The sequence below is a fragment of the Rhinolophus sinicus genome, chromosome 16, assembly GCF_057876585.1.
Source record: "Rhinolophus sinicus isolate RSI-liver-muscle chromosome 16, RSI-T2T, whole genome shotgun sequence".
NCBI lineage: Eukaryota > Metazoa > Chordata > Mammalia > Chiroptera > Rhinolophidae > Rhinolophus > Rhinolophus sinicus.
Window position 1 is genome coordinate 21,315,782 of NC_142516.1, and position 24,157 is coordinate 21,339,938.

Genomic DNA, 24,157 nt, shown 5'->3' on the forward strand with positions numbered 1-24,157 from the left:
GCTCTTCACGTCACTTCCTGTTCTACACACCAAATGTTCCCACTACCACCTTTGCTCTTCTTACTTCGGAAACAGTTGTCTTTGAGAATATCTTCCCTCTAATCTGGGAACGCTACAAAATGAAAACATTTTCATTTAAATTACTGCCATCAACAGGAAGCCCTCCATAGCCACAGCTTAGCATTAATAAGCAAGCTGGAATATTCGTGGGAAGAAGCACCCACAGAAAGCTAAAGTAGTTCCAGACACTTAGAGGCCTTGTCTCCAGTAACAGAGACACAAATAGAGAGCTTTTTGGTGCATGGAGATTTCTAAAATGGTGCTCCATAGGTGAGGAGGGGCTTCTGTAATCAGACCTTCCAGGGCAGACCTAAGCCCTAAACAAATCTGCCTTTGCCATATTGTGTTTCTCAGAGTTCTCACCTCAAAAAGCTTTACACATGGAATCTTACACTTAGATAAGATATTTCAAAGCAAACATGTTATTACTTACTGAAAGAAAAAAAAAAAACGGTATTGATTCCCAGCCACCTATGAATTAGCATTCATTATACGTATCAAGCCAAACCATCAGCAGTATAATTAAATTTTGGCTTACCTCTAGCCAGAAAAAAAAGATGCTATCACATTTGGGCCAACAAAGATTTCCTCTTCCCAGAACTTTAATTTCCTCTGTCTATACCCTGTCTCTGCTGGACACTAGGAAGACCCATAGATTATCTCTCATAGATAAGTACGCACCTCAAGAAATGGCATCTATTTGAAAATTTTACTGATTATAAATGAAATCCAACCTAGTACCAAGCGCTTGGCTTCTTTTATATTGAGTGTAAAGCATGGTAAACAAGGAAAAAAGAGAACTGAAAAGAGATCTTTTTTTCTTCATCCGTTCTGAAATGAAATGCAGATCATGTTTATTTCAGACATTTAAAGGGGAACAAAAATTAAGGGTGAAACACCGGTCAGATGTTATTTGAGGAATTACTGCAGTGTAAGTAACAGGACTTGGGAAAGTAGTCCGAATCTTTTCAGTATGTAATACCTATTAAATGTCCCCTTGTTAATACTTCATTCTATAGAAGGTGGTGCACATCGCTGTTTTGTCATCCACTTTCAGTGACGGGCATTGCAAGGAAATTCCCATGAAACCTGCTTGTGCATTTATTCTGGGAATGTAGAGTATCCATGAGAGAAATTTCTCTCCAGGCCTGGTACTAAGAAAAACTGTTCTCTCCTTAATAACCGGTTTGTTTTTGCATTTTGAATCTTGTCACCAATTGTTTTTCTGTCTTTGTACACGCCACTAGCAAGCTTAGAGCGAAATGGGCGGCCCACCTTTAGCAACTGAACAGAACAATGTGACATGCATTCACAGTACATTAATCTTGCTCAGCTTTAATGTATATTTCCAAACCTAATTTTCCTTTTGTCTTGGTTTTATCATCCATTACTTTTTATCCAATTGTATTATTAAAACAAACAATAAACACGTATTAAAATAGATCATCTCAAAGACTTTTTAGAATGAAACAGTTTCCACTTGGTTGCTCTGTGAATGTTATTAATGTAAATGATTGCATGCTGTAGTTAGGAGCTTGAGGTAGAAGAGACCTCTATTTTTCCACGTAGGATAGAGCCAACCCCATCCTTGATATGGCAAGAATTCTATGGCCAAGTCAAACCTTATATAAAAAGCCCTCTATGAGCCCTACAGCAACATAACGTCACCTTAAGAACTAAAGGATCCAAAAATCTCTGAACTGGATCCCGTAAACCACAGAGCAGGTGGTATGCCAATAAATTTACCTCTTCCTCTCTAGGTCCATCCAGTGAGAACTAGCTCATGCTGATATATATAAATGATTGAATGAATAAATACGAGAGAAAGGATAAGTCTCTTATACAAAAGAATTCCAAATAAATTATCCAGAGATAGCAGGTCCTCGAATCACATTGTTTTGTTCAATGTCGTTTTGTTATAATGTTGATGAGACGCCATAGGAATTTAACTCTTGTTTATATCAATTAGTCTACAGTAAAATTGATCTCATTATACGTTGTTTTGCTTAAAGTTGCAGAACTTATCAACAACATGAAGAGAGAATTTACTGTACTCTCCCTCAGGGAGGTGCTGCTTAACTCCCATCCCTTAAAAGAGGAGCAAAAGTAATTTTACAATGGAGAAACTGGGCAAACCCTACCATGGCCAGGCGACCGAGGTTAACACCATCAGTGATAAATCATGTTGATAGTGTAGCCATGAGACGGTTTGATGAGACTGGCATTTCATCTCTGAGGTCTTTCTCTCAAATGTAATTAGGCCTCACTCTAACCAGGAGAAAAACATCAGACAAACGCAAATTGAGGGAAATCCTACAAAATACCAGACCAATACTCCTCACAACTGTCAAGATAATAAAAATTAAAATACGGAAAGTCTGAAAAACTGTCACAGACCAGGAGAGGCTTAGGAAACATGATGACTAATTGTAGTGCAGTATTCTGGATGGGCTCGTGAAACATAAAAAGGATATTAGGGAAAAACTAGTGAAATCAGTATCGAGTATAGAGTTTAGATAATAACGGTATGCCAATGTTGGTTCTTTGGTTGTGACAAATGCACACTAGTCATGTAAAATGTTAACAGTGTAAAAAATAGGTAAGGGGAATATATGAACTCTGAACTATTTTTGCAATTTGTATACAAATCTAAAATTATCTGTAAATTTAAAAAAAATTATTTAAATTTTAAAAGTATAAACACCTGAGCAGTCTCAGGGTTTGTGGGATAGTATCAAGCATGTTACTATATGAATAGTCGGACTTCCAGAAGGAAAGGATAGAGAGAATGGGGTGGGAAAAGTACTTGAAAAAAATATGTGCTGAGAATTCTTCAGAACCCCAAGCTGGAAATATTACTAGAAAATTACATCAAAGCACATTATAGTGAAACTACTGAAAAATCAAGAAAATGAGAAAATCTTAAAAGCAATCAAAGGAAAAAAGACTATTACTATAGGAGGACAATAATAAAAATGATGACTGACTTTTTTTATCAGAAATAATTTAAAAATTAAAGACAAATTTAATCTTTAAAGTATTAAGATAAAAAACACTGTCAACCTCAAATTCTATATCCAGTAAGAATATGCTTCAAAAATGAAGGCAAAATAATGACATTTTCACATAAACAAAAACCAGGAGAATTTGTCACCAGCATAAACATGCTACATAAGAAGGAATCTCTTCAGGCTGAAGGAAAATGATACCACATGGTATCCTATGAATAAAAAAGAAATCACAAGAGAAATTAGAAAATATTTCAAATTAAATGATAGTGAAAATACAATAAATCAAAATATGTGGAAAGCAGCTGGTGCAATATTAATATTTGTAAAGGAGATATTTTTAATGACCTAATGTTTGATTTTAAAATGCTGGAAAAAAATTAGCCCAGAGCACATAAAAGAAATAAAAAAGGAATGCAAATCAATGAAATGGAAAACAAACAATAGAGAACACAATAACCAAAAGTCGATACTTTAAAAAAGTTAACAAAATTGATAAATCCTTATAAAAACTAATCAAGAAATAAAAGAGAAAACATAAACAACAAATATCAAGAATGGTATCAGGGACATCACTATAGATTCCTAGGCACAGTAAAAAGACAGTAAGAAAAATGTTTTGAAAAACTTTATATCGATAGATTTAATAACTTAGATTATACAGAAAAATTCCTTAGAAAATGCAACTTACTGAAAATAGCCCAAAAAGAAATTAAAAATCTGAGTATCCCTATATCTATTAAAGAAATGGAATTTGTAATTAAAAACCTTCCAATCAAGAAAAACTCAGCCCACAAAACTTCACCGGTAAATTCTATCAAACATTTTCGAAAGAAGTATTACTAGTAGTCCATAAATTCCTCCAGAAAATAGAGGAGGAAGACACCCTTCCCTACTAGTTTTATCACAGCAACATAATAATGACATCAAAACCTGACAAGGGCATTACAAGAAAAGAAAATTAAAGTAATATCCTTAATGAATATAGATGCAAAAACCTCAACAAAATGCTAACAAAGGGGATCCATACGATTGTCTCATTAGATCTAGAGAAAAATGTTTCACAAATTTAACAGCTGTTCATTTAAATAAAACAACACTGTCAGCACACTAGGAAAAAGGAACATCCTGAATTTGATAAAAGGCATCTATGAAAACCTATAACTAACACTTAATGGTGAAGAGAACAAATTTTTTACCCTCCCCAAATATTGACCTATTCAAAAGCTTAGCCTCTAATGGTAGGTGAGTTTTCTTCATCAATTGCAAGTGTAAGCTTCCACTCCAGTACTAGGCAGACTTTAGGCAATGGTATTACCTCTGATGTCTGATTTATGCTTTTCTATCTCACATGAATCTAAAGCAGTGTCAACCTAAGCTTTGAGAGTATCAAGATAGATCCCCAGCTATCGATGCTCACATGAAAACTGCATCTTAGGACCACCTGCAAAGTCAGGGTCTAAGGAAGTGGCTTAAGATAAAATGAGAGACAAGCATGGGCAACAGAAATGGAACAAAGCTGCCATTAGGTTCCAGAATGACATCACCAACATGGTGGGGTGGGAGACCGAGCTTCTGATGCACCCCCGCTCCCAAAGGTCAACAACTGGACTGCTACCCATGAACAAAACAGCTCTGGGAGAGCTGAGGAGTTCAGTTAAGGTACTTCAGTAACATAATGGAACAAAAATAACCCCATAAAAAAGGAAGGAAGAGCAGCTTCATTTGCCTACATCATCCTATCTCCAGGCTGGTACTGCCCAAATCCAAGAGAGAACTCCCCAGCTAGAAAGGGTTCCCCTCAACGGAAAAGAGAGAGTGGAGCAAACGACCAGCTTCCTCAGTCTTTCAGGGCACTACGTGAAGGACCCACTTGGGTTTTGCCCCACCCAGAGGCCAGCAAAGCTAAAATGTATATAGAGAAACAGCTAGGAACAAGGAAGAAACACAGGATACCAATAGCAGCCATAGAGTGGGAGTGACCACAGGTTCCAGTGACCTGCTCTGCAGATGTCCCCCAGCAGCTTCCACCTCTGAAGAAACCAACAGCCACCAAAGATCCCTGGCAGATTTCACCCATTCATGCCCTATAGGTTTCTGCATTCACAGATACCCGTTGAGTCTCTCCAGGCTCACTCTCCCACCCTTTACCCCCACATGGAGCCCAGGAGCTGGCACCCAGACCGAGCCTCTGGCTCTTCTACCAACTTGGGGATTTTGGTCTTAGGAATCCTTTTATAATTCCTAAGAATGAATGGGAGAAAAGTGAACATATCAAAATAAGACACAGATACACATATCTAAAGGGTGGCATTTCAGAAGGAAGCTGAAGAAGCAGTGAGTTTCACACACACACACACACACACACACACACACACACACACCCTAATTTTGTTTTTCCAGGGCATGACACTCCCATTCTTCCTGCACTGAGGACATATGCACCTCACCTTGACAGAAAAAAATGCTTCTAATTTCAAGATCTGGAGTGAAATTAAGAGAAGGGCACATTATACAGCTGCCACGGGCTGGAGGAGAACATACTGAGAACCCTGAAGAACTGTGCTTTAATTCACCCAAGTGTAATTAGCTTTGGAGAGCCATTATTTAATAACACAAGCAAGAGTCCATAACTCAACCTGATTCCGTAAGTTTAATTCTCAAGTATCTATTGTCCTTATACTATTTAGCTCCCCTAACAAGGAAAAGAGGTAATTCTCATCTCACATAAATGAAAAGACAACTTAATAACATATTTTGAAAATTCCTCTATGGAAAAGGTTGCTCTTCCCTGGCTTTCAAAAGTGAGGACCCCTAAGTCTGTTGATCTTGTTCAGTAAATGTAATACCACAAGCTTCTGGGTTGCTAATACATCACATTCATATTCATGAGTATCATATTTATAGAATCATAACTGACATTTACACCAAGATAGTATTGATTTGTAGAGATCTGAGGCCATAGATAATTAGATTCACTAGCTACTTTAAAACTATTGAGAAACTGGACAAAGGAAAATATTTTTAGGTTTAAAATTATTTATGGCCACAAAAATCTTTAAATTCATATTTTGAAACATAGAATTATTTTTATTTACCTCATAAACCTTTTTCACAACCCCCTAACCTGACCTGCTTTTCAAAAAATAAAGACTTTATCCACAACGTGGAACTGCCAAGTTATGCCAACCAAAACGAAGAGCCTGGTTTTGTTGCGTAGACTGACTTGCTTTATACACAGATTGCTGAATGCAAGTTCATTGGAGAGAGCCCGTACAATGAGGGTTGGTTGGGGGAGGAAGTGTAAAAGGATGAGACCCTCATTTCTTGTATTATGTACAGTCCTACCCTGTGCCTTTACACTGTGAACACTGCTACTCAAAGTATGGTCTGCAGACCAGCAATCAGCCTCAGCATCTTCTCCTAGGAAGCTTGATGGGAATGTAGCCGCTCCAACCCCACCCCAGATCTAGAGAACCTTGGTTTGTCTTTTAACACTATTCCCAGGTGACTTGTATGCACATTACAGCGTGAGTCTCAGGAAATCAGACCTTATTGCTGGTGTCATCCACTTTTAAGTGCGGGGCATCTCGCTCTCAGAAGATAAGAAGCAATGGAGAACTTCCAAATTGTTTCTAGACCAACTTGTGCAGTTTCCCTGCATATCACAGGTATGGTTTAACAGATCTTCGGCTTCTCAAGAGTTAGAACACTTTGACATGATTTCAACCAAGATGGCTGAAACAAATTAAGTGTCTAATTTAGCAGTGTCCCCACAAATCTTCATGTTTTTGTTTGTTCTGTTTTGTTTTGGGTTTTGTTTGCTTTCTGGTCTTTGCTTTGTCTTCTGCTTTGATCGAGACCCCACTTTGCACTGTCATCTGAAAAACTGAGTTTCTGATTCCTCAAGGGGGCAGGCATTCATTACAATACTGTAGCAAGAATGGTTGGGGAGGGAGTGTTAGTCATAGCTTCATTCGTGCCAACAAAAACACTGGAGAACTATCAATTATTCAAACTAGTTTTAATACTGGAATTGGCTCGGCTAATTTTTTTTAGAATGTGACTTAAGCAGTTGTAAGATGACTAGTCCAAACATTTTTTAAAAAGTACTTTTATGCTAAATCAATTTTAGAGGCTAAGAATTAGGCTTGCTCGGATTTTGACCTCATGTAGAATTTCCAAACTCCAAGATTCATTTAGGCTCCTGTCCTCTTGCTGCATGCTTCAGACAATATCCTAGCAAACCTTCCCCTAGCATACCATAGCACACTTTATTATAATTACTCAGCCAATTGTCTCTGTTCCTCATTAGATTACGGCCTCTGTGAAAGCAGAAACTTTGTTGTATTCATATTTCTTCATAGGTACCTAGAACAGTGCCTAGCACACTGTAGGTACTTAATTATGAGTTATAAATAAATGAATGAATACATGAACATAGTTGAAAGTGAAATGGAGACATGGAAAGCAAGATAAGCAGTCTAAATAACTTACTTTCCAAGTATGAAATACTACATAAAACAGACGGAGTACGGTATCTTTAGTTTAGAGCCCATTTATTCAGAATTTGTAAAACATACCTTTTGATTAGACTATATTTTATGCTTTTATACTATCTGTGAAGAAGAATGGGACAGATGGGACAGAAGAGGAAGATGGGACAGATTTTATTGACTTGGTATCAATTTAGGAAGCTTTCGTTCATATACTATTGATAGGTTAAGCTGTCATTTATGTCTAAAGAGTAGGGCAAATATATGACGATCTATTTATGAAAACAGAATTTTGATTACTAAAGTTCCATATAATGAAAAGAAATAAAGTTTCATTCTTTCAATAAAATTCTAATTAAACCCTTCTATAACTGACTTGGTCTTCCTTCTGGGGAGTCAAATTTGGGGAATTTTTATTAAAAGTTATAAGAAAAATCACATTTTCAATTGGGAAATAAAGGAACACTTTAGTGGAATCAAAGCTTCTCCTTCTTAAGTTTATGAGTAAGCACCTAACAACGCTCAATACCTATTTCATATTTTGGAGCCTTGAGCTCCAATGACCAAAATGTGTGGACAAACAAAAATTGCCACGTTCCATCCCCATAATGAAAAGTCGTTTATGTAAGACTTCCAACATTTCTATCCTTTGCATATTCTATGACTTAGGTTCCCAGGTGGGAATAAATAGCACAAACCGAGTAACTGAGGTAAGCTTAATAAAGGGACTGCTTGACAAAGGCATGGGCAGAGTTCAGCAAAACCAGCAGGGCCAGTGAAGCACGAGGGGCTAGCAACGTGAGGATGATGCCAGCCATTTGCCACACCTAGTCCAGAAGGAGCAAGAAGAAAACAAGGAGAGAACTAGAACAGAGCTGTAGGAGAAGGCTGCAGTAAGGGGCTGTGGCCTTCAGAAGAAGAAAGCACCACTACCAATTCACTGCCCTGCAGGAAGGGAGACCGTAAACATAGAGACCTCACTCTCCTTCCACCCGTGGGTCTGCTGCTGGTGCCGTCTGTTGATCCAACCCACAGAAAGCCAAAGAGCAAGAGAGCCTAGCTGACACAGTGCATTAGAGGTCAGCTTCTTAGGCCACAAAGCAGCGGGGAAAGGGCAGAGAGTGGGTTTGAAGGGTGAGGAGAATATCCACCACACACACCCTTTCCCAAATTCTTGTACGACAAAGTATTTATAATCTCATTCACAAACTTCTTTTGCCAGACACATTCGTAAGAATTGATTGAAAAAGATATATCATAACAACAAATTTTCTAATAACAATGACATTTGGTCGTTTTTAATACTATTTTCATAGGAACCCAAAATTCATTGATTCATTCAGTCAAAGATATGGTCAAGGCAAGTTTTTTCTATATCTCCCTGAAACCTCCTGAAATAAACTAAAAGAAGGAAAAATTGAAAAGAAAATTTTATCTATTATGAAATCAGCAGAGAGCTAAGGTTCTCAAATCATAGACTATAAGAATTATCTCCAAAAAGGGTAAAAATTGTATTAAATCAATGGACAGCCCTCAATGGTGATATATACCTCTACAGATCTTAACTGGTTTTCAAATTTCTAAGTAAGGAGAAAGTTGAGAGAGGCCAGCGTTGGAATGGTGAGAAGTGGCATAAGCAAGTCATGGCAGACATGGGGGACCGCTGTGTGGAGGGGCTGGTTTCCATACCAGAGTGGTACCGAAAGTGACCCTGAGGCAGGTACTGTGTGAGCCCACTAACATTATAATCTGTGAAGGCCTGAAACTTAACATAAAGGACTAGTCTAGAGGCAAGAGATGTAGGAAAACAAAAGGAAAGTATAACAAAAATTACCTTTGTGGATGACTTGTCCCCTTCCCTTTGCTCGTAGACGCTAAACAGAGTCAACTATGTAGTGATAAATAAGCATCAAATATCTGTCCACCCCCCTACACACACACACACACACACACACACACACACACACTCACACACATACAGTGAGCGGAGATGTAGATCTGTCTGAGTCATCTATTCACGACCTACAAGGTACTTTTAGAGCAGAAGATATTGCAGAATTGTAAGGAATTTTTATGAGACAAAATATCTCAACTAAAGCCACTGTCTTCCCAAACACTGCCTCTATCCCTCCCCCTGACTCTTGCCAAATAAGTGGTTTGGATAGAATTACCTCCATGTGGAAGTGGGTATCAAGTGCAAATCTATCAACATGCATAGTTTCTATATGCTTCATTATTATTTTAAAAGAGGAAAGCCAAAGGCAGATAAGTAATTTCAAAAAATAACACAAGAAATAGATGAAATTTTCAGATACACTTTTCTCCATATGTTTAAACAAATTAAAGAAAATTAAAAATATAACTGCAAAGTGAGCTAGCAGAGTCAAAAATAAATTGAAGATGACAATAAAACCATTGGAATGAGTGAGAATGAAACAAATATTGCTTAAAATCCGTTGTCTAGAGGATAGACTTGAAAATGTAACAAAAACTCATGGGAAAATGAGCAATTCAAAATACTTACGGAGACGCGGCCATAAAGAAGAGTGAAATCTTACCATTTGCAATGACGTGTATGGACCTAGAGAATATTATGCTGGTAAGTGAAAAAAGTCAGACAGAGAAAGACAAATATCATTTGATCTCACTTATATGTGGAATCTAAAGAACAGAATAAATGAGCAAACTAAACAGAAACAGACTCAGAGATGTAGAGAAAAAACTGATGGCTGCTAGATGGGACAGGGGTGGGGATGGGGGACCAGATAAAGGAATTAGAAAGCACAAATTGGTAGCCACAATATTGCCACGGTGATATGAAAGACAGTTTGGGGAATAAAATCAATAATGTTGTAAAGATTTTGTAGGGTGTCAGATGGGCAATAGTCTTATTAGGGAGACCACTTCATGGGCTTTGTAGATGCCTGATCACTGCACTGTACACCTGAAGCTGAATAATATTGAATGTCAACTATAATTAAATATATATATATATATACACACACACACACACACACACACACACACACACACACACACACACACATATGTATGTTACATCACTATACATTGCCACTGGTGATAGATAGATAGATAGTCACGGGATATGGAGTACAGCATGGGGAATAGAGTCAATGGAATTGTAACAGCTGTATACAATGTCAGAGGGGTAGTAGATTGGGGGAGGGGGTTATCACTTTGTGAGGGGTATAAATGTCTATTACTTTGTTTTATAAACCTGAAACTAATAAAAAAAAAACCACTCTGGAGGGTAGTGAGTAATATATGCTCCTGTAGTAGACAACAGAACAACTGGATTTTTTAAAGCCAGGAGTAAATATCTTCACAAAAAAATAAAGAAAAATATGAATCTTCAGATTAAAGAAACATACCATTTTCCAGAAAAAAAAAAACTGACATAATGACTTGCAGTGAAAAATACCACAGAAAAGTTACTAAACGTTCATGTTTAAAAATAATTCTATCAGCACCAAGGCAAAAAAAAAAAAAAAAAAAAAATTGCAAGAGTAGAAGCGGAGGGAGGAGGCAAGTCAGCTACAAAGAGGAAATCATCAGGAGAGCCTCAGACTTTTCCAGAGCAACAGTCAATGCCAGAACACAATGGAACAATGTTGTATAGAATTATGAGGGAGAGGGAGAACATGATTCTATAATGTTATACACGCCCAATTTATTCACAGAAGCAACAGAACGGCATTCAGAATATAAGCTCCTTGGGCCCTGTTTGAAAACAAAACCTTCCAGCTAAAGACTAAATCGACAAAAAATGCGCAGGAAAAAGGATGCTAGTGATGCAAGGGCTGGTGGTGGGTGATCTTGCCTCCAGTGAGATCCAAGCCTAACACTGCCCACAAAGCATGGCCGGCCTCAGGACCTTTGCAACTGCTCTTCCTGCTTCTGCCTGGCTCACACCCTCACTTTGCTCAAGTCTCTATTCAAACTCTCCAACTCAGAAACTTTTCTCCTGACGACTCTGTCAAAAACAACCTTCCCTCATCACCCTTCAGACTCTTAACGTGTATGATTTTTATTCATAGCATTTTTAAATATATATATATAGTGTCTCCAGTATTGTATAGAAGCCCTGTCACGGGAGGACCTTTTTCAGTTTTGTTTGCTGCCTATTCTCAGCACTTAGAACAGTGCCTAATACATAAATGGCACTCAGTTGATTGAACTGTGAGAATTATCTTTGTAGTTCAAAACAGCAAATGTTTAAGACTTTGAAAATGTAAAACTAGCACGATAACTAACTGCAACAAATGGTAAATGTGGGGTGCTAAGTGACGTATTCTCAGCTCCTCAACTGTAAGAGTAAGGAATTAATCAATAACGTCTACATTTGACAAACTTTAAAAAAAAAACACTTGGTCGCTTTTAAAATTAATGATGCATTTTAAGTTTTGCCTTTGTAAATAATTTTCATTATCTTCTGGACTCAAGCTTGCTGTTTGTAATTTATGGCTCACCAGTGCTTTGTGAAAAACTGACAAGTAGCCCAAAGGGCCTCAATCGGGGGGACCAAAGCACAAGCTGTAACCACTGATTGACTGATTACATGAAGTTTGACTAGTCAAATATAAATACTCAAAGTAAATACATAATGTGGCTAGGGTTGCTAAGGATTTCCGGAAATGGGGCTCTCAAACATCACCAGTGGCAAGGTATAGTGATATAACATTTTTGGAGGAACTTTGACAATATTTAGCAAAATGTATAATGTACAAATTTACTCACTCAGCAAATCTATTTCCAGAAAATAGGATACAGATTCATTTGCAAGATTTACAAGGATGTTCACTGCAGCATTGCACTTAACAGCCAAAAAAAATAAAAGAAGAAACAGACCTAAATCCTCCTCAAACGGGACTGATGAACTATATTCCAAACGTAAATGCTAAGCAGCTAATAGAAAAGCACGTGAAGTGGATGTGTATATTTTGATATGTGAAAGGATACACAATACATTAAGTGGAATAAGCAAACTACAGAACAACATATGCAGTATGATTTTATTTATGGAAAAAGAAGTATTTACACCTATATGTTTTTCCTGTAAACACAAACACCTGTATGTGCTTCCAACTCTATTTTTGTTTGCATGAAAAATACCTGGAAGGTTACTTCCAAACGGTTCATGGTAATGACTTCCGGACTGAGATTTGGGGAAGAGAACAGGAAAATGGGGAGGTTTACTTCATAAGCTTCTACAACATTTGAATTGTTTTAAAAAGCATACATTACTTCCATCATAAAAATTAATTTTTAAAACCCACCCATGTTTTTAAACACCTTCATTCAATGCCTATAATGTGCTGAACACATGAAATAGCACCTTTGGTGTAATGGGAAGACAGACTTAGAAGGAAAATGGTTCAAGGTCCCACAGCATCCACAGTCACATATAGAATAAACTGTAAGCTCCTTGAAGACAGGCTCAGTACCTATCACGGCGCTTGGTACATAGAAAATATTCAATAAATATTTGCTGAATAAATGGGTGAATGCATGAATGAAGGCACATATTAAGGACCACAGTCATCTGTGACTCAATATCTCTAGCACACTTTTCCTTTAGCAAGCCTCGATTTGTTTACGTGAGAAACCAAATTTTAGTTTAGGTGCTCTGTTATCTCCTCTGGATGCTTAAAAGTTATCTTGTGACTAAGTCCACACGAAAAGCAGGCACCTAAGGGGTGATAGGGAATGTCACTTGTGAGCCCCATCAGACCAGGTCTAAGGCTGCCACCAGCGCTGTCAGAGCCCCAGTACTTGAAGGGGGGACAACAATGTAAAGAGTTCTCAGGTTGTGTTCTCTGTGCCTTTTGGCTCCCATGCTGGTTTTTGGTTTTTGGGGGGAGAGAGGTGGCGGGGGGCTTGACATTCATGAATTTCAGGTGTATAGCACAATGGCTAGACATTTATATAATTTACAAAGTGATCCCCCAGGTTAGCCTAGTACCCACCTGGCACCATACATAGTTATTACAACTATGTATGACTATGTATATTACAACTATGTATGTATATAGTATTGACTATATTCCCTATGCTGTACTTTATATCCCCATGACTACTTTGTACCTGCCAATTTGTGCTTCTTAATCCCTTCACCTGCTCCTATACTGTTTTGAAGACTGCGTTCTAGAGCAGCGTCCAGCAAGGCCTATAGATGTGGGATCAAATTCGTAACTGCATGTACTCAAGTGCATTCCCATAAACACGTTGAACTCATCACTCAACCCAACAAGGAGAGCAGCCAAGTACAATCTGTTAGGACCTTCTTTATTTGTTCCCTAGATTCTTTTCTTATTTCAGATAAGGTGTTCTTATTTTATTAAAGCCAATAATGCTCACAAATAAATGATTGTGTGTTTTTATGTTCACTCTGTTTCATTTTAAATTCCTGACCTTGGCTTATTCCAAACTGTCAGATATTGGCACACAACAAACTGTCCAGCTTTTTAAATTGATAATCCCCTTTCCTATTGTAGACATTTGCAGCATTCTCATGTTTGGCTATGACACATTTTCTATGCCATCCACTTTAAATACTTCAGAAGAAAAGGTGGTTTTAGTTTTTTGAACTTTTAAGTTTTGAAAGTTTAAAACACAAATAATTATCACACCCATGCATAAAGCTCTTTGGTGGCTCTCCACTGCACTTAACCACATCTCTGCACCATCTTCCCCCATGGCCAAAACTTTTTTTTCAGTTCTTCCAACTTGCCAAAGCCTCTCCTGCCTCAGGCCCTTAGCACATGCTGCTTTCCCAAGCCAGAGGGCTTCTTTCCTCTACTCCTCACCTAAACAACTCCTATGTATCCTTTGGATCTCACATTAGGTATCAGTTCCTCAAAGAGGCTTCACTAACCCCCCAGTCTAATCTATATCCCATTCCTGTTTTCTCTGTGCTTTCCTCTCCATGGCATTTATTGCTATTTGTATTTATATATGCACTTGTGTTTACTGTTTTAACATCTATCCCTTCCTTAGACTACTGAACTCCAGATGAGGAGAATCATGACTGTTTTGTTGACCAATGCTAATCTCAATAAATATTTGTTGGTTAAATTAAAAAGTAAAAGAAGGCAGTAAATGTTATTCCCCTTTTAATTCTTTTTTCATAAACATAAGTTGGACACAGTAAGTAAGGAGAATCCAGTCCCTGCCACCCATAATTCAAGGCAGGCTGTCCTATCTAGGATGACATGTGGGGAGGGTTTAAATTTAGGAGAAGGACAGGATTTGGCATATGGGAAATTTCATTAGACCCAAGGTAGGACAGGAAAAGGTGGTATTCCGAAAGGGGAAAATAAGGTTAAAAAGCTAACGGTATTAATGAAGCAAAGGAAGTGGGGCAGAGAACAGATAGACAGTTGGGAATGCCGAAGGTGAAAAGGAAGGTGAGGAGAACTTTGGAACGTCACAAGGGAATGGGAAAGCCAGGGCCAGGTTGGTCAGGAGAGGAAAGGCTAGTTGAGGCACCGATTTGGGTCCTGTAGAGGGAGAAAAGAGTGTGATGAGGAATGCCTTTATTCACAAGGAGTTCTGTGAGGGACATGAACACACCTAGAACAAAAGCTTAGCTGGGGGACACAGGAGAAAGGAGGCAAGGTCTGAGGAAGTAAACTTGCAAACCCTGTGTGCTCTTCTACAGTTCTAAGTCTGGGAGACATGGTAAACATTAGAGTATTAATGAGAGACCGTAATGATGAAAGTTACTGCACTGACAAACAACCAGGGTACCCTTTGACCTTACACAGTGGGATGGCTGACCCTACATTCACTCTCTAATAAAGGATAGTCTCTATGTCTAAGAAAACAGCAGCGAGCAATGAGAATGGAGTGTGCCAGAGGCCACGTTGGCCAGTGTCTTCTCTTGCTGTGTCTTCTGGTGGATTTTCCAACCTACGATGGGATCTTGAGACTTGTGTTACTCTCAGTTCCCCTGGGGGCACTGTGTTTCTTTACAAATTGTCTGGAAAAAAAGAGCTTGGTGCCAACCTGAGACCCCACAAATCATTAATGTAGAATGCTGGAAACCACAGATGATAATAGACAATGGCTAATATTTATAGGTAATAGATGATATTTATGGAGCTTAATTTGTGCGAGGCTCTGTTCTAAGACCCTTATATGTATCGACTTGTTTCATCTTCACAAAAATCACATGAAATAGTTGTTACCTGTTTCCAGAAATGAGGTCCAGAGAGATTGACGTCATTCAGCAAAGTGCAAAAGGACTCAAACCCAGAAAACTGACTTCAGAGCCTTAATCATTAGCTCCTCAAATTTGTTACCCTCACAATTTACAATGCCCTTTAGAAGAGATAGAAATATTATCTGATCCTCTCGACAATGCTTAAAAGTAAGGAACATCTTTACTTCCATTGTATAAATAGGGAAACTGAGGCTCAGAGACATTAAATTACTGGTGTATGAAATCAATAGCACTAGTACCAGCCCATGCAGGGGCTGAAATCTACAACTCCTCACTCCTAAAATGCCACACCATCTCTCACTTCTGCTTTAGCAGGGTAGTTGGTGAGGATTAAATTGCATCTGCACAATCAGATATGCAGAGGGATAAAAGCTGCACCTAGGCTGTATTGGGTTTGGCATGAAAGTCCTGATACCTGAAAACGGGACATTATCTCCAGGCTGAAATATGATTTCATACGGCCTGGTGTCAAGGAGTATCCGTGGGAAGAGAACAGAAGTCGGAGAAGCTGACCAAGTGAGCAGGATCTGAGTAGCCAGCTCCAAAAATGACCCGTTCGTGGAGCCTGTCGCCTGCCAGAGTGGCCGTGCTGCAGCAGCAGGCTGGGAGAGTGACCAGGAAGCAACGCAGGACGCAAAGTCAGAGGAGAGGGTCTTCAGTCCGAACCCACCACGGAAACCATTTACTGCCGTTTCTGGTTAACGCCCCTCTCGCCTTCATACTCTCTCTTCCCCATCCCTCCCATGCCATGGCCACGGTGCCAAACGTTGTAATTCAACCCCCAGCCACCGTTCCTACGTTTCTGTCTCCTTTTTCAATAACCCCAGGAACAAATCAATTTTGGGGGGTCTAGTAGCCAAGGCATTGCAGCTCTGGCCCACATCACCCACTAACTCATCATCCTTCCATTACGTGCTTCACACCGAACCACATTTGCTTCCGATCCGCAGTGACCCCCCCCCCCTTTTTTCATAAACTGCAGTCCAATAATGCTGACATGTTTAGGAATCGGAAGGAATGGCTATTGCGGCCAACTCCCCGAGAAGCGAGAGCTGGGGGCCGGGATGAGGACGCCTAGAACGGTGCCTCCCTCCTTAGCAACATCGTCCCCTCTGGAGGCTCTGCTGGCCAAGGTACAGCGGCACAAAACCACGCATCCCTGGGCTTCTACCCCTTGGCTCCTGCCACGGCGGCTGCTGCTATAGAAACACCAGTCGTACACATTGGGCTGAAATGAAACACCCATCCTGGACGAGGACCGGAGCCTGGCTCGGCCCGCTGCCTCAGTCACCATGGCAACATGCTGGGAGCAGGACAGCGAGCAACCAGCGCGGCGCAGGGATACTCACTCCATCGCGGGGCTCCAGGCGGCCCGGCGTGCTGCTGAGGGGCTCCCCGGCGCTGCTCGCATCTGCCGGAGCCCGGCTCTCTGCCCGCGCCGCGCCGCGCAGCGCGCGAGGTGGAGCCGGGAGCGTCTCCCCTCCCGCCCGCACCCCCTCCTCCCCTTGAGGGTTGAAAGTGAACGCTCAGGCTCACTCAGCTCCCAGCCTGCGAATAAAACGGGAAGCAATTGGATAATGTTGTTCCTGGGCGCTAGACAAGCCACTCCACTTAAGTGTTTCGGGGAGGGAACGCGCTGGCAGCTGCGCGCCAGGCGTTGTGGCCACCAACACGCAGTGCCCGGGCACCCAAGGCGCCAGGTGCGCCGGAGGCTCTCCTGGGACTGGCGGCGTAGCACAGAGACACAGAGACGCGAGGGACGGGTGGGAGGGGGAGATGGGCGGCTGCAGCGGGTGGCACAGCCCAGAGCACTCAGGGAAACGATGGAGTCACCACTGCAAGGTTGCAGCTCTGGCGGTTGGGAAGTTGCAAGAGAAAGAAGCAGCTGGCCTCTGCAAATATCAAGTACTGCCCCCAATGGGCTGGGCATAGGTTCAGAAACGCCATTGTGTCAGCCCAGCGGGCATCTGTCTGAGTTTCCCAAGGAAAACTCCAGCCGCGTTGCGGCGCGTTACTGCGGCGTTTCATCACTTTGGCGACCCTACGCCCTTCTTACCAGTCCACGTTCTGTGTCTTCCCGCCTATCAGAAAGATACTCTCCAGCGTTACTCTCCCTAGTTGGTCCTCCGAAAACAACAGCTATATTGAATATGGTTTCCCAAATTACCAAGGCCCCACCCCAGAGTTATATACCTCCCTGGGGCATGTATTCTCTCCCTACTTCGCTTCTGCGACTCCCCTATTCCTGAAGGTTTCCAGAGTGGGGAGGCTGGCTCCCATCCAGGTGCCCAGCACCTGCTGCAATGAAGAGTAGCTGGGAAAAGCTTCAGGCTTTCATTTTATCTTGCTGCCCGGTCTCTCTGTGAGCAGGTTTCTCCTAGGCGCTGAGGATACAGCCCAGGCGTAGCCATAACAGTCCCTGCCCTAGTGGAGCTCACAGACTAAAGGAGAAAGACAAAGCATAGAGAAAAAGAAAAATAAACACATCACAGGCTGAAAATATTGCTATGAAAACTAAGTAATAAAATGTGATGAATTTTTTTAAATTAGCTTGTGAGGATGATTGCACAACTGTGAATATACTAAAAACCACTGAATTGTACATTCTGGGTGAAGTTTATGGTGTATGCATTATATCTTAATAAAGCGGTTTGTTGTTTTTTTAAATACTGTAATGGACAAAAAAGGGCAGTGTACCTGATAAGGTAGGGTGTTAAGGAAAGCACCCCCACACACACACACAAAGAGACGGCCTGAGAAGGCAGAGGGCTGGGACATGCAAGCCACAGGGGAAGGGCATTCTAACCAGCCACCAGCTTGTTTGGTGGATCTAAATGGGAAAGAGCTCTATACATTCAAGGGACAGGAAGGAGACTAGAGCAAAATGTTCTGGGTGGATTCCCTGCTCCTCCTTTCCCTCTGGAAAGTGAGCCGTAAGTCAAACCCAGTGAAGATTCACAGAGCTGTTTTGTGGAAAGAGATTCTGGATCATGCCCAGGTTTCTGTTCATAGAGAATTTAGTGTGAATTTCGAGATCATAAAACCCTCCCTCAACTCACGCCCCTCTCCAGCTACCGTGTTTCCCCCAAAATAAGACCTAGCCAGACAATCAGCTCTGATGTGTCTTTTGTAGCAAAAATTAATATATGACCCAGCATTATATCATATTATATTATAAAGACCGGGTCTTTTATTATAGTAAAACAAGACCAGGGCTTGCATTAATTTTTGCTCCAAAAGATGCATTAGAGCTGATTGTCTGGCTAGGTCTTATTTTCAGGGAAACATGGTACCATCCTATCTCTACTCTTCTCTTTCATAGGCAAGCCTCTTGAATGGGTTGCCTATTGTGTTCATCATTTCTACATCCTCATTGTCTCTACAGCCTTACCTTCTATTTATTCCTGTAGCATATAGGATTAAGTTCAGCTCTGAGTAATTAAGAGACTTAACCAGGAAAAAGATGTGTTTTTCTACCTCTGAAAATTTCAGAGACGAGCAATCCTGTACCAGTTCAGCAGCTCTCAAAGACCTAAGAGACCCAGTCTCTTCCAAAATGTTTCTCTGCCATTCATGCTCTCTTCACAAAGTCACGTCATGGTCCAAATTCACCACTTCAGCTCCAGCCATCAAGTCTGCAGACCAACCAACCAAAAGGTGAAAGGAGCAAAGAAGAAGGGACAAAGGAAGCATGCCAGTTGCCTCTTAAGGAAGGCACCTCAAGAAATGTTCACTTATATCTTTAGCCAGAATTCAGTCACATATTCATATACAGTTTCCCGTGAGACTGAGCAAAGCAATCATCATTCTAAGTAGCTATGAACCTATGAAATTGGGAGCTCCCTTCCCATGCAAGAGGAGGAAACGGGTATTGGAAGACAAACAGCAGTCTTGGCCACACGCCTCATTCCTTAGCATTCTAGTTGCTGTCTCCCCCATGCCGCTGACACTGCTCACTACGGAATCATCAATGCCAAACGCAGTGGGCATGTCTCAGTCCTCTTTTTGCATCATGTATGAGCAGCAGTTGACATAGTGGATGCTTCCTTTGGTTTTTTTGTTTGGTTGTTTTTGGGTTTTTTACTTTTCAGTTGGATTTATTGAGGCACAATCATAGAATTCATCCTTTTTAGAAGTGGTGGTTTGGATAGATTATATTGTCATGGAATAACAAAAATTGTCACAATGTAGAACATTACTCTCACCCCTAAATAACTCATTTGAGTCCCTTGATAGTCAATCCCTCCTTCCACCTCCAGCCACTGGCAACCACTGACCTGATTTCTGTCCCTACGGTTTTGCTTTTTCCAAAACACTATATAAGTGAAATCAAGCAGTACGTAGCATTTGTGTGTGGCTTCTTTCCCTGAGCAAATGCTTTTGAGAGCCATCCCTGTTATTGTGTGTACAGGTAGCGCCTTTTCATTACTGAGTAGTATTCTATTGCACGGATGGACCATGATTTATTTATCTATTCATTAGTTGAATGGGCATTTAGATGATTTCCAGTTCATGGCCATTACTAATAAAACTGCCATAAACATTCATGTACAGGTCTTTATGGGAACATATGTTTTCATTTCTTTTGGGTAAATACCTAGGATCACTCCTTCCATCTGGAAATATCTTCTATGATGTCACACTGCCACAACTCTAGCTACCCCTTCTCTGCTACTTGTCTAGCCTAAAGTCTCCTCACTTCTACTCACATACACTCACTGAGCAATTTCATCTACTTTCATGGCTTTATTTAACCATTCACGTGGTGCTTTCTTCCAAAATTCCAGCCTACATCACTCTTAAACTTCAAAACTGAATACTCAAAAGCCCAACAAATACCTCAAACCCAATATGTCCAAAATTCACTCATTATTTTCACCTATAAATCTCTTCCTAATCATCTGCCTGCTTATCCTAACAGAGAGGAAGTGTCCACACAGAAACCTGGACATCTTGGTTTCTTCACCATCCTGAATTCCCATGTCTAGTCAATCAACAAGATTTATCCAGGCTACCTCCTGAACAGCCACAGAGCCCATTGATTTCTCCCTATCCCCACTGCTGTAGATAAAATGTGCTCTCTCTCCTGGCCTCCTGGCCTCCAGTCACATCTTGTTCTAACCCATTCAACTGAAGAGCCAGAGCAATCTTCCAGAAACACAAATCAAATCATATCATCTCTTTCCATGGGTACCTCTTATTTTAAGATAAAAGTTCAACTGAATTGTAGGTGCATCCTAAGCCTTTTGAAATTGGTAGATTGACTATTATGATCTTCAAATGCAAAAGAAAAAAAAGAATTATTTTATACAGCTGGCTTATACCTACCTTATTAAGAGTCATAAATACATTATCTGCTATATTTAACTGTAGGACAGGCTTTAGAGTCAAAAAACTTTGGTTAAAATTGTGATTTTGGACCTATTACTTAACCTAAGGCTCAGGTTTCTTTACCTATAAAATGAGGACAGTAATACTTATCTTTAAAGGATGGTTTGAAAATTAGATAATGTGTATAAATTGCCTAGCATAGTGCCTGGTATTTAGTAGATATTCAATAAACGCAGCTATAATAACTTGTTATTAGAATACCATCATCATTATTATTACATTGTAACTTTGTAATACCAAACATTTTAACAGCTATATTTTTATATTCATAGCATCCTTTTGAAGAAGTGAAACCAATATAGATATCGGTACTTAGAAAATCAATTTGTTTATTCTCCTTGATTAAATAAGAATGTTACACTAGATGGTATATTTATTCATTAAAATAATACAGATATATTGATAAACATAACATAGCTACAAAGTAGCAGGATATGGCTATGTGGATCCATTGACCCACATGCTCTAGTAGTTTATTCATTTAAGCTGAGCTCAATGGGTGCTGCTTGCATATCAAGCACATTAATACTTCTCTAACTTGGAAGTCAATAACTTAACAATTCTACCTATCTGAAACTTAGTCTAGACCAGAAAATAAACAAAATAATAATAATATCATAAAGTCTATCTATAAGCACTTATTCTTAACCTTCTTAGGGTCATAACTTTCTTGAGTATCTGATAACTATGGACCCTTCTTCCAGAAAAACACACAGGTGGCACAAACCCACATTTTGCTTGCAATATCAAGTGGTTTGCAGATCCCCTGTAGCCCATCTATCGTCCATGGGCCTCAGGCTAAGTTCTACTTGTCTGGAGTTTGCAACATGCTTGCAAATACATGACTTTATGTTTATCCTGCAATTATCCTGTGTGACAGTTACGATTACCACCATCTTGTAAATGAAGAAACTGAAGCTTAGCGTAGTTAAATAACTTAGTCAGTTTGTATGTTAGTAAGAGTCAAATTCATCAATAGAACCGAAGTCTGCAGCCTCCTGGTCTAAAAATAACTGAACCAGCTCTGAGAGAACACCTACGAGGATTTTCATGTAGATGGACTCATAAGCTTTAGCACAGAAATTCCTAGACTGGAGGCCATGGTGGATTCAGGGATCTGCCTGAGATTATAGGGAATTATGGGTTGAAAGTGTGTGAGGGATAGAGAATGGAGGTCCGTTCCTTCCACTGGGATCTCAGTGTTCCCTGATTCCAAAAAAAAAAAACTCTTAATATGACTACTTTAGATATAATACTTAGTACGTTTAGCTAAATGGTTTTCTGGTTCACTAGAAATACAAACACAATGAGAAGGGGTTGGAAGAAACACGAAATGCGTTACTTCAAGCAGTAACAGCTAAAAAGTGAGGGAGGAAAGTGTGAAAATGGGTACAAGGCAACAAAACAGCAAAATGTCAGTTTGGGATCATTCTGTGTAGGAACAAGCAGCCCTCACATCACAGCACTTCCTGAGAACATCACAGGATAATCATGTGTGACACCTGTGTTTAAGATGAGGCTTTTAATCTTTTCCATTTATATTAGGTTCTTAATGTTTACATTTTGGCTAGGTTAAAATTTAATTATTTGGAAAGTGTATTCAGCGTTCATGTTCCCTCTCATACCTTGTGGACATTGGATAAATGAAAATATTACTCTAATTTTAAATGTCTAACTGGGGAGGAAGGCAATAAAAATAAGCACAATCACTTTGTCAAGCTCGACACCATTCCAATACATTAACAAACCCAACAGCAAACCATGAGATTGTTTATTAAAACACAAAAACAGGAAGTCTTCTTATTTACTTGGCATTACTGGATTTCAACTGTACTCCAAGAAGTATTTTGTCCTGTGAAGCTTTACGTATTTTATTTATTTTATTTCATGTACCACTTTACCTTTTTACTTCCATGTAAATAATGTAGGAAAGAAACATATCTCTAACAGAAACAGTATCCATTCATCCAGAGGGTGGGTGGGTGTGTGTGTGTGTGTGTGTGTGTGTGTGTGTGTGTGTGTGTGTGTGTGTAATTAAATACTTTACTGAGTGTCATTGATCTGTAGATTTTCCCCTTGGTTTCTAGAGCTAAAGTTAATATTATGGAGTCACTATTAGCCTTCATGTTTCACTTTTTTCCTACCATTAATGAATTCTCTCTGAAAAGATGTCACCTCAAACAGCTTCTTGTAATGCTACTGACTTTGGGTAAAATTAGCCCTTTGACTGGGACAGGAAGGATGGCAAAATGCAGAGTTATTTTCTTTGGTTAAACCTCAGCACAGGTTATCTCTCTTCTTCACATTGACTTCTATATCTATGTATGAGCCTTCTCAGACAAGACTCTAATAGAACTGACTTCTGACTCATGGATGATTCTTGGAATCACAGTCTGTTGATGATGACAGGGATTCTGGGGGTAACCTAGTCCAAAAGCCAACACAAACTTCTACAATTGACCTGGGATCATCCTCCTTGTTGAGCACATTTATTGTTTTCTTTGAGCTCAAAAAGCTGAAAAGGCCTATTTGTTTTTTGTTTTTAGCATGCTTTCATCCACCCACAAAATGACGTATATGTTCAGAACAGCCCATGATTATGTATGTACAGATGTAGCAAGAACATTTATTTCACCACTGCCAAGTCTGACCTATGATGGAAGATGAACAATGACCTCTCAGAGATAATCCAGTGACACCATGAACTCATCAAGGGGACTTTGCCAAGGAAAAGCTTCCCCTTAACCACACATTGGAGAGAAACCAGTCTAATGTCACCCAGATACACTGCACATTAGTTAAGCTGAAAGTTAGAAAATCTTAGTGATGTTTCGTTGCTATAAGGCTATTAATACTTAATTTAGTATAATCCTATCCGCTCTGCTACGCTGAATGAAGCTGGAGAACTTATTTGGTTACTTGGTGGTATCTTTAAAGCTAGGCTTATGTATATATCA

At 39.9% G+C, this 24,157-nt stretch overlaps 1 protein-coding gene across 8 annotated transcripts in view; it reads right to left on the minus strand.

Moving 5' to 3' along the window:
• The window catches only part of PALM2AKAP2 (PALM2 and AKAP2 fusion), a 416,415-nt gene extending 399,119 nt beyond the window's left edge, over positions 1 to 17,296 (minus strand). For 3 of the 8 annotated variants that reach the window (XM_019734173.3, XM_019734169.3, XM_019734171.3), the window contains exon 1: positions 17,159 to 17,288. In XM_019734173.3, coding sequence (XP_019589732.3) covers positions 17,159 to 17,220 — 62 coding nt within the window. In that variant the 5' untranslated portion in view covers positions 17,221 to 17,288. Of the gene's footprint in view, positions 1 to 17,158 lie in introns of all 8 variants that reach the window. The other 5 variants (XM_019734170.3, XM_019734168.3, XM_019734167.3 and 2 more) reach the window with 5 other exon arrangements.
• Positions 17,297 to 24,157: the final 6,861 nt, after the last annotated feature.